The 12,189-nt window shown below is 30.7% G+C and overlaps 1 protein-coding gene across 1 annotated transcript in view; it reads right to left on the minus strand.

Moving 5' to 3' along the window:
* Positions 1-11,477, minus strand: part of LOC130450674 (arginine kinase 1) — a 44,006-nt gene extending 32,529 nt beyond the window's left edge. Inside the window, exons 1-2 of the mRNA XM_056789198.1 lie at positions 11,234-11,477; positions 10,900-11,046 (exon numbers count right to left, since the gene is read on the minus strand). Coding sequence (XP_056645176.1) covers positions 10,900-10,943 — 44 coding nt within the window. The 5' untranslated portion in view covers positions 10,944-11,046; positions 11,234-11,477. The remainder of the gene's footprint in view (positions 1-10,899; positions 11,047-11,233) is intronic.
* Between the last annotated feature and the right edge of the window lie 712 nt (positions 11,478-12,189).

Genomic DNA, 12,189 nt, shown 5'->3' on the forward strand with positions numbered 1-12,189 from the left:
CAAGCTATAATGGTGATTGCCGAAGTTTTTTCGGGTGAAACTACTTGCTCTTTCAAAACAAGAGTAATGTACCTGAGAAAAGCAGATAAATCTCTTCGAAATGCGAATGGCACAAAAGGAAACAACTCGCACGAAGGAACAATTTTTTAGAAAAAGATCAAAGAGGAAGGTGGGCGAAGCGATTAATACCAAAAAGCACGGATAGAAAGACACCATGGTGAAGTTTGATATTACCTCATACAATTTGTATTTGACATTGGTATTTTGCGCGATACTCGCATAGGATGGGCCCTAATGCTCCTACTGCATTAGTTTCTGTTTTGTTCCTTAATAGATAATAGCCTCTCTCTATCAGTTCCTTGAATACATTATTCAAAATTTTTACGAGTTAATTATTTTCTTTTATTGTTATTATTATCATTCATTCATGTCAATAAAATTTTCATCAACTTTTTTAGACGAAAAACAAATGAAAAAATAAAGTAGTTTGTAATGATTATGATGCTATTTATATATGAGACACATCTCAATATTTAAAAAATATATGAATACGATAAAAAATAAATTTGCACTAACAATCTATAAAATAAAAAAACTTACGTTACATTTTTCAAAAAATTCTTGAGAGAAAATCAAATACACGAAAAAGAGAATTTTTAGAAATGGTCCTAGAATTAAATAAGATCTTACAATAAGCGACCATCAAAAATATGAGCCATTCCCATTTAAAATTCTAGGGGTAATTATTACCATGTGATTAAAACTAACCTGTTTTTCATTAGTCATATCACTTACTGGAAGAAATTAAGGGTGGGAAGAATATCAACTTCGTATATATACATAATTTAATATATTGTAAAAACATATTGGCAATAAATTAAGCACAGCTTGAGTTTTTATTTTCTTTGTTCTATAACAATTGAATCTGAAGTTCTCTAGAAACCTTGGATGAATTCAAATATATTTTGTTCAGTGTAATCCACTTTAAATTTAGAATATTTCAGGAACCAGCTGTTTGAAACAATTCACAGTTAGAACAAGCTGGGTAAATTTCATCGTTTGCCTGGGATTACAAAAATAGTAGGTATCTAGTAAGTAAAAAAACCTATGAATTGATCGAAATTGAAACTAAGTAAATTCAGTCTGTTAAGTGATATAAACCCAAAAGTAATAGAATCAATTTGTACACAAACTTTTTCAAGAGTTATTGAATAATTGACAAAATATTTGTTACGTTATTTCAATGCACACTATATAAAAATCTAAATTGTCATTACATTACAATAAAGTTGTTCTGACTCTAGGACTACCAACAAATTGAAACGTCCTTAATTGAAATAATCATTTGAACATGTCACAGATATTCACAAGCAGTCGCTTTAATATTAAACCAAAGGATCCGATTTTATTATTTTAATAATTTAAAAATCATTATATATATATATATATATATATATATATATATATATATAAATTATTATATAATATAATAATGTAAAATCGAATACACAAAAACCCCACTGAAGTAATAGCATTAAGACACCAGTGAGTGGTGTTTAAAATAAATGTATATTCGCTTATACCCGTTCATATTATTTTTTTTTTTTTTGGTAATTTATCTTTCATCTTCATCAATCTCTAGCTTTTTGGATGCATTAATAATAGAACCATAAAATATAAATGCGACTCAAACTTTGAAATCTATGTTTAAGATGGAACATTGAATAATTTAAGACTGTACATGACTTGTTTAAATGTTGTATCCTCATTATTTGTGCCCAAATCGAATTAACTTCGCATAAGTATAGCCACTTCATCAATAATGTATTTTCAAATGCCTAGCCAACACTACGTATTATTAAAACTTTTCTCTACTTTGCATGATAGCAATATCTAAAACTATGGAGAAATAGATAAAAAGTAAATCGGTCAGTAAATTGATAGAGATAGACTTTAACACAATTTCAAGGAAATCAATATGCACAAAACGTTCATCCGTCCCAATATTGGAACATACTTCGTTGTTCATTTAGCCAGATTTCATGTACATACAATAATAGTCTTTCTCAAGTTTCGTATTGTTGGTATTTGCTTTACTACTAAGATAAAACAATTGAACTTTATTTCTAACAAGTTCAACCAATTTCTATAGGTTTTTCACATGTAACTTCTTGGCAGATTCTACAATGAAACCAGTTTTTCTTTATTTAAATCTTATACATTGGAAACAAGATAGCGTCATATACGTTCAACATAACTTTTTTTATGTGTGTAGATAAAACTCCACTTTCAAATATATACTTGTGGCTTGTGTCATGCTCCTCAAAAAAATAAAAATATAGAGACTTCGTTACCTTTTCCTGTTTATTACTAAATTAAATTATGTACCCTACAAAATACTAACAAGAAGTAGGTGAAATAAGAATTGATTCTATAATATTGAGAGGGATGGTTATGACTATTAAATTCCAAAACTTTCATGGGCTATTAGTATTGTTAACAATGGGCATGGTAGATGTTTCTTTGCAAACATGATTTACCTATCAAATGGAAGGATGATAGGTGTCTTGCGCACTTGCAGGTCAGGATCATGAAGAGATTTACTATATCAAAGTCAAAACGTATATTAATAGCTGAAGCCAATTCACCGATAAGTTACATCTTTACGATGGATAATAATTTGAACGTTTATATAGGGTTTTAATTATTAGTTTTTTGTATGATCTTCCTCTCACATATTTTTTAATTTTAAGTTATTATGAAGAATGAATAAGAATAATTTCGTCAAAATGATTTGATCCAAGTCCATCCAAACAGGTATTTATTCATTATACCTCTTCCTTTAGTAATTAAAATTTAGTTAAATAGAGCGATAGTTAAATTTGTGAGGAAGCGAGAGCAATTACTAATTTATTTATCCAATATATAATGTAATGAAGCTTCGTAAGGTATTACGACTTCAAACAACAAACTGTTGGTGATATTCATACTGAAGCTCACTGTTTTCACTACCACTACACAAACACAATCAACCAGGGCTGATGCGCGTTTCGATAGCCTAACCATGTCTTCAGAGACCGAAGGTAGCCTTCTAGCATATTGATCTACAGAGTTTGGTTGGTTCACCTGGTACAAATTTCATTATTATTAAATATTGAGAAGAGCAACCAAACCGACAATTGATTAGCTTGAAATTAATTTAGAAAATATCTGAGAACATACAAAATAATTTTTACCTATCTACAATTTGCAGCGTCTTGATTTCTGATTTCACAGTAGGAGGAATTTTGACATTCATATAATAGGAATTATTTCCATGTTATTCAAATTCAACAATCATTCTATGGCATACAATTTATTTTGTTCAATAATTCTTATCGAACCTATACCAGATCTTTGTTATGATTGCCATTTTCTGAAATAAACTAACTTTCTGTGAATTCTAAGACATTTCATGTAGAAAATGGTTTAGCTAACGAGTGCATTAAAGTTTACTATAAATAAATTAATGTCGCAGTGTCTGTGGTAAATACACTACATAAAATACCAAGTTCTATATTTAATTGGAATTAATATTGTTCAAATAGGTTCAATGTCCGCATTATAGAGAACTTCTACAGAGGTATCCAAACATATAAAAATGATTAATGTGAGGTTATAGTAATGATAGACCAAAGCGTACTCTTTTCAATATATATTCCAAACTTTCGATAACTATGTATGCATCCTCGACGAATTAACTAATTGAGTATCGTGGGATCGTGAGATTTCACAAGAAAATATTAAATTCATATAGTCCAAGAAACAATTTTCAAAATGACATCGGACATAAATATTTTTTGAACTATATGAATTTAAAATTTTATCATAAAATTTTTTACCAAAAATCTACCCTGAGGATGAATACATAGTTTTCGAAAGCTAGACATATATATATTAAAAAGAGGACACTACACAATTGTATATTCTTCTTTTCTTCTTCCTGCTGTCTATAGGCATCATTGCCTGTTTTTCTTCACATCATTGCCTCTGCTCAGTCACCTGGGAGGTTGTCACTCCATCTTTTCCTAGGTCTTCCAAGGCTTCTTTGTACTGCTGGTGATTTGTCCCTTGATATTTTCACAATTCGTTCTTCTGTCATGCGGTCAATGTGCTCATTCCATTTTATCTTTCTATCCAGTACCCAGTCATTGATGTTATCTATCCCGCATGTTCGTCTTATGTTTTCACTCCTTTCTCTATCCATTAATGTTCTTCCCGCTATTCTTCGAACTATTTTCATTTCTGTATATTATCAGTTAAATAAAATCTAACCATAGTCGGCGATAATATGAAATAAATTTTTGATCATATATGAGGTGCGTTCAATATATTAAAATATATAATATGTACTTGAGGCCTCGGATATTATTTCGAAGTTCAATTAATCAAAAATATGGTCTGTCGCTCTTCAACACGGTGCACTGCTTTTATGAGGTGTACTAATCTCGAAACAGGTCAGTCTCCTTGTAATCGTGAGCCATTAGGGATGTCGAAGGACGTCAGGCTATTCGGAGGATATGTAATTCAATATTCATCGCAATATTAGCCAGGAAAGTAGTTTTTTACCATTTGAGAACGACAGATCATATTTTCGAATTATTGAAATTAGATTTTGAAATAATATCTTAAGTGAAAAATAGATATTATTTCAAGATCAGAACTATCATTAAGAATGACTAGTAAGAGGCGTGAAGAAAAATTCAATAAATGAATACTTATACCAGTAATTACTTAAGCTGCACCTACATCAACAGTATGGCTCGAACCATAATGTGTTGATACAATCAGTGACAAGTTTGAAGCTTTTTCTGCTTGTTACTCTGCTACTATAGCCATTTTCGTGAGACCGGTACTTGTCGTGAAACTAAGATCTCGAACAACAGTTCCAAACTTTTTATTTCAAAGAGACGATTGCGGTATTTGCTAAGTGAAATGCGAAGAAAGAGATCTAAAAAATGAGTAAATGACTTTTTTCTTCCTCTTGGAAACACGCAGTGCCAATAGTCGTTTTTATTATCGTGTTCTTTTGCCGTCCTGTCTGTCCAAACCCGCCTTAACCACCAGATTTATCATAACGCGACATGTCTTACCAGGAAATGGAAAATGCAAACATCAGTCCAATATTTTTATTCGAGTCATCTTACAAATGTCTTCGTTAATTGCTTTCAAATAAAAATAGAATCAAACTGGGTACCCAGCAATTTTGTTAAAAATAGATTAGCTATACCGCATACGTAGCTGATAGTAATCAAATATTGAATAAAGTGATATAAATTTTGTTTTTGATTATTCCATCATTTTTCTTGGTAATATTTAGTTGCTAGTACTATTTCAATAGAAAATTCATAAAACTTTGTTTCTAAATATTGATGTCTTAAGTTCTGACCGGTTCAATGATATTTGCAGATTTGGCGAAAGTTCTGGTTTCTTATTAACTTTTCGAACGATTCGGATGATAGTTAATAACAAGCAATTCTCACAAACACAGCTTGGGCGATTTTTATAATTATTTGTTTGTAGAGATTTTGTAAAATAATCCATATTATGATAGTTTTTGTCAGATCTTTGGTTTATTATTCTATGTTCTCTATCACTAATTGCCTCCACTTCAAAGTTATAGCAGCATTTGCAATATTTCCAGCGAAGTTAAAATAATACGTTCAGACGGTCATGACTGCAACTACAGGTTAGATGTTTCAGTAAATTATTTATATTGCTGAATACATATTTCTTTTATTATCCAAAATCCATACGTGCGTGCTAAGCTAATATACAGAGAATTTGATATTTTGCAAACGTTTTTAAAGATAATTTTATATAATTATAAACTTCATCCATATAAAATAAGTTTGGTTGACGAATTGTCAGATGATATCTAATTTCGATAAACGTGAGTTTGCTGACGCAATGAAAATACTACAATAGACACTTTTAAAATATCTTAAATGAGATTATTATTTGCAATTTCATTGCAGGAATCTTGAATTGTCCGACGTAATTGAATTTATCGGTAAACATATTTACTGCGTATATTAAGTATCTAAGATGATAGTTCATAGTCCACAGTTGAATTGTGATCGGTTAAGTACCGTTGAGTGCATAGGCCTTCTTCGGCCTTCTTTGGCTTGAGCTACTTGACGTCACTAAACAAATTGAGAATCGTGACCAAGTGTTTATACTTCGTATGTGTGAGTGCTGGGGACTCACAGGTGACGTCGTTTCTTTCTCCTCCATGCACCAGCGGTACTTCGAGTCGTCCGTGATGCCCATAGTGTGAAGATGGCGTCTTAGATGACCTTATCCAGTTGAAAGGCTAGCCAACAATCAAATTTCGTGCTTGTTTAAGTGGAGCAGTTATTTGATGAAAGATACAGAAGGTCCATCTATGTGTGTATTGTCTTATTTTTTACCAGGCGTGTCTATACATCCCAGGACTCTCTTACTCTATAGCATAAGTCTAAAGCACCCCGTTTCAGGCGTTAATGCTTGTATAGCAACGCTGCTGTGTGAGCAAGATTTAAGATCTAATTATATGAGATTATTCGTATTTAACCATGTTAATTTATGTGGCTATAACTCCAAAATGATGCAATCAGGTACAGGGAAGTATTCAATTAATAAAATTCAGTGTTCAAGAATTTTAAAAACAAAAAATAGATGGTGATCCATTGGAAACAACCATACCATCATAATATCACCCATATTATAATAACCTTACAAGTCAAAATTTATCAGCCAGGTCTGCATCCTGCATAGAACATGAATTTATAGAAGAGTAAGGGCTACACGATTTAAATCAATATCTAAAGGCGGCAAAATGGAATGAATTGGATCAACTATCAGAATCCAATTAGCAGAATATTGAGACGATCTGGAGCAGTTATAAGGATTTGATAGGGATTAAGTTTCAATTACGAACATAGCGCATTATTATTGCAATATATTATTAATGAGTTGTGTTAATTTTACTGAACTTATAAGCATTTACTCTGTGTATTTTGTGAATATTAATCTTTATTAATCAAAAATATGTAACTTTTGTTGTAGAAGGTGACGCTTTTTAATATTTTTTCATCTGTAAAAAACAAATTCACTAAACATATCCAAGTATAACTAGCGCCCTCCATCAGCAGTGCTAAATCAGAATCCGAACTGGCAATTATCATGCCAAAACACGAAGATGTTAAAAAAGGCTGAAAAAATGAGAATCTATTTCGAAAATTATCTTAAAGAACGTTCTCCAGAAATATATCTGCTTCGAATCATACTATTCTGGATGTCAAGATTATATCAAAAGCGACGTGAACATCTATAAATTCCAATTTTTTAGTTCATCTCTTGAAATCCAGTAGAATCCTAAACGAACTTTTCTAATAGTCGTTAGAGTCCTGAAAATATCAATGGTTACATAGGAACATAGTTATATTTAACTGAGACGAGACTATGACCGTGGCCCTGGACGTAAGAATTTTATTTCTGGATAGCACGTAACTAGCCGGGTCTGTCGATGCAGCCCAGCCACTTTCTAATAGTAACAATTAGTATTTTATTTAGATGTTATAATATTACGAAACAAACAATTTAACAGAGCCGTATTTATACGATAATTTTGTAGAATTATCATTATATCTATTGATACAAATAAATTTGAGTGCAATAATATCTATTGCTATCATCTAATTTAATGGTGTTCTATTATCTTAAATGCGATTAAAGATTTTTAAAATAAGATATGAATGTAGATTTGCCGCACTGTGGCCGACCATCAACCTCCAAATCAATGTATAAAATTCAAAGCATCACTACTTCACAGCACACTGATATGAAACGGTCCCTATAGCAGTTTTGTCCTCTGCTTTGGCACAGTTAACATTCTATTTTCGATGCAGAATATCTCCGTGATAGTTTAAGAAATGGAACTGACCCTATAAGATACAATAATGATTTATCAGAAAACCACAAATACAATACACGATTCTCGTGCAAGTTACTAGATCAAGTTATTATGCCGTCTCCTATAACAACTTATTTTGAGAAATACAAGGTTATCTTAAAATTTACTAATGTCTCTTCATTTCGAAGAAAACTTTTACATTGTCACATTTCAAAAAATATTTTCTATCACATCTATTCGATCATTGCAAGTTACAAAATAATACTTCTTTGTGAAAAAAGCACAAACCGTTCAGAGATATCCATAATGTGGAACATACTGTAAACAAGATTATACTGTCAGTTGTGAGTATACAAACAGGCGCTCCTCCCGAATAATGAAGTAGTTATTATTTCATAGAAACCAGAAATAGTTTCATCAGTCCACAGACAGAGTTTTCAGAGATCAATTACCAACACTTATCAGAATACCTAAAGGATTTCAATGTATGATGCCAAGTTTCCGATTAAGCAGGATATCAAGGGGGGATCAGGCCACTGCTTCAGCCAAAATTCCAAATTAGATAATTTAAAACGTGACAAATTATCCCAAAAATCTCAAAAATTAAGATCAACCCCTTTTATAAAATCGATGGAATCATTTCATATTTTATAATATTTAATGAACATCTTATGAATTTAGTCTTTTGAAGACAAAGCTTATTTTTATATTTTTAACTAGCGAAATTGAACCTAGCAACCAATTTTCACAGGGATAGCGGCACTTTCTCTATATTTAAAAACTCCCAAATTATTTCGCAAAAGTACTCATTAGGATGTTGTCCTCTTGACCCGTTCTAAATCAGGTTTTTGAGTACTGTTGGTGTACTGTTGGTTGTACACTTAAAAAGTACACGAATATTGTCCATTTCCATTTTTTTAATCCAACTAATCTCAATGAAAAATCTGCTTATTCAAGATTCCAAATTCAAATGTGTGAGACTGCCTTTGATATAAGTAATATAGATATTAATTAAATACTAGCTATTCTTGTAGTATAAGCTATAAGGATCTTTTTTAACATTACAATGCAGCAGAACACCGCGTTTTGTGAAATTTCGAATGTTATCTGCTCATGAACTCACTGATTTCGTTTAAGATTAGGTACCTCACTTGTTATACCGCCAATAATATAAAACTGAACTTTTGGCAATTGAAATTCTGCCAAGTCAATTTTATTATTGTTGTATGATCTTCTCTAGAAAACTTCGACAAGGCAAAGAACCGAATTGGTCAAAAAAGTGTCAACACCCATTATGAAAGCATATAAAAATATGATGATATGATACAAAATAATAATTAACCCTGAAGGTTTGTCATATATTAATCACAAACTTCATCATTTCATTAAGTTTAATCATGTATCAAAATTACTGTTAACGGCTTTCACAAAATTTGATTCCATTTTGCATTTAGAATCGATTATTCCTGTCACTAGATACAAGAGTTATCAAAAATTATTTAAAAAGTGCTCCATCTCACAGATCGACTTGAACAAACGGAAAACAAAAAATTCAACCAACAATCTGGCAAAGAATCTATCTTTAGTTGCGTCTGACATCACCTTTTTATTTTGGGTAATTCACAAAACATATTCAAAATTCAGTTTTATGGAAAGGAGATATATTTTTAGGCTGTTTTCTGATGGAACTATCACAATCATTGTACCAACTAAATACACTTTTTATCACTGCTTCTCCATACTGACACTACCTGGCGCTCGTTTCGATAACGAGATTATCTTCTTCAAAAAACGGTTTTTACATGTGCCAGGAAATGGAGCATATAATATGAATTACAATCTACAAGCTTGTTGTATTGTCTATTGAGACTGTATTGATTTTAACGAAGCCTATGGGAACTGCACTAACATTGAAAATTTCGAATGCGGAAATTCAAATAATTAATAAATAATTAGAACTAAACTGCTGACACACAATTACCGTTGAATGGATGTATATGCTATTTAAAAGTACTGGATACATACAATTCTAAAATCGACTATTTTTCATTTAGTTCATAAGTTATTTGTACATTATCAAGCCAGCATACGAATGTAAATTATCAAACCTCTAAAATTTTTTAAATGCACATTAGAATTTATTATTTTTGGTGCGATTTGAGATTATTTTGCAGAAAATATTGTTAAAACATAAATTGTTTTGTTCTAGTCAATATCACATTGCTCAAAAGAAAACAGCTGATAAAATTGCTCTGAAAGGAAATGTAACAGAAAATCAATAAGTTGCGAAAGTTGGTATTGGTATACCTAACTAAAAATAGAAGTCGATACATTGAATTAAGTAGGAGGAGCTTTATTATTATTTTATATAAACTGAGTTACAACTTTTATAGCTGAAATATCTATGTAATTGTGAAATAATACTAAATACTTCAGCTCATTCGATTAACTGTACTGCGTGTGCAGGCAGTTTTAGAGAATACAAAAAAACCGATGTTGCCGGAGTGTTACATATGTAACATAATTTAGGTTGTACAATATTATTTATTTCTAAGAAATAATATTACTATGTTACAAGATATGGCAACAGCGTACTTCTATAGGTGAAACGCATTCTATGTAGTACTTTAAATATTTCGCGCTCGTGTTATAATAGTACTTACTCGACACATATCAATTTATATGTTTAATTTTTTACTAATTTAACTAAAATATTGCCATAACCTCAACAATTGCTTACAGTTATATCACAAGGGTGTGTTTTAAGTATACATCTATATTTATTAGTGTTGAATCACTAAAAAATTCATGTTTAATTTTTGACTACAATATTACATGGATTCATGTGAATTTCATCTTCAAATAGCAAATTGGATGCAAGCCAAACAGTTTATTTAGACACTACATACGTAAAAGCCGGCATTTTTTTGTAAAAAAACAATACATTATAAATATTTACTCACCTGTACTGTCGGTAAGTAATAGTTCCATACCACAAGGCAAACATTTTGAAAAAACTACGACAAATGTTGAACGCCAAATACACAATGAATATACTTCTTCTCCCGTTCTATAGCCACCCTTTTACTGGCAGATCTACTCAAATGTTCCTAGAAAAAATATTCAATACTTCTCTTGTGTATCTTGAAGTAGCATATATTTGCAAAAAATGTAACTTCAGAAATACTGTGAAATTGGTATTGCATCACTGTTAAGTTTAAAAATACTTCACGTGCAGCTACAAAAGCGTGTTAATATTTGTCAAATCAATACATAAGTATAAGAATATTTACTCACCCTATGGTTCACCAAAATCACTGAAAAACTCTTTTTACCGAATAAAAGAACTGTTCAGCTATGGTATGACTTGTGTCACTGAAAAATGAAATATTTCAGATCAGTGTCGTATTCTTAAAAAAAAACTCGCTTTTTACTTCGACTAATAATAAACTGTACGCAAAACGAAGACGTTGATAAATTTATTCAATAAAAGGTTAATAAGAATTCGTAAGCATTTGAGAAATTGAGAAAATGGGTCAACTTGCCAAGCTAACCCTCTTAGGTCCTTGTGTATTTATTGAGTTTTCGGATTGGAAAGGCGCGAAATCCGAATGTATGCAACTAAACATACTTTTGAAATTGGATTATTTCATTTGACAGTTTTTATCAATGAATACTGCATTTTTCAAAAATGAATTTATGCACAGATAAAAAGCAGTCGAGTCAGTGAATATTCTAAGTAAGCTTTATATTTATTTATTCATTTATCCAAATTCTTCAATTCTAATTAGTTGAAATATTCTGTACGGGTGGTTTTGATATGCGAACATGAAAATCTTGAATAAAAATGTACAAATAGGGATACAATATGGTGAAGGTAAACTGAATATATCTAGTAGTTTTGTGAGAAACCACGAAAGCAATAGTGTCTTATATCATTTATACAGTAAACTCCAAATTACCTGTGCTGTCGATTGGTATGACAAGATAAAAAAAACAAAGCAATTCAAAGTAATTATTTATATTTTCACATATCAAAATTTAATGTCATTCATAATCTAAACTATAAAAAAATTCACAGCAATATGAATATCATTTAGATTCAATAAACTCAATATTTATAATTTGTTTTTGAAAAAATTAAACATAATTCAAGACACCACAATCCTCAATTGATTAATTTAAACAATTTTTTAATATTGTTATACTTTTATATTGTACTTTTAGCAATCTTTTTGTCCCTGAAGATGAAT

The sequence above is a fragment of the Diorhabda sublineata genome, chromosome X, assembly GCF_026230105.1.
Source record: "Diorhabda sublineata isolate icDioSubl1.1 chromosome X, icDioSubl1.1, whole genome shotgun sequence".
Classification (NCBI taxonomy): Eukaryota; Metazoa; Arthropoda; class Insecta; order Coleoptera; family Chrysomelidae; genus Diorhabda; species Diorhabda sublineata.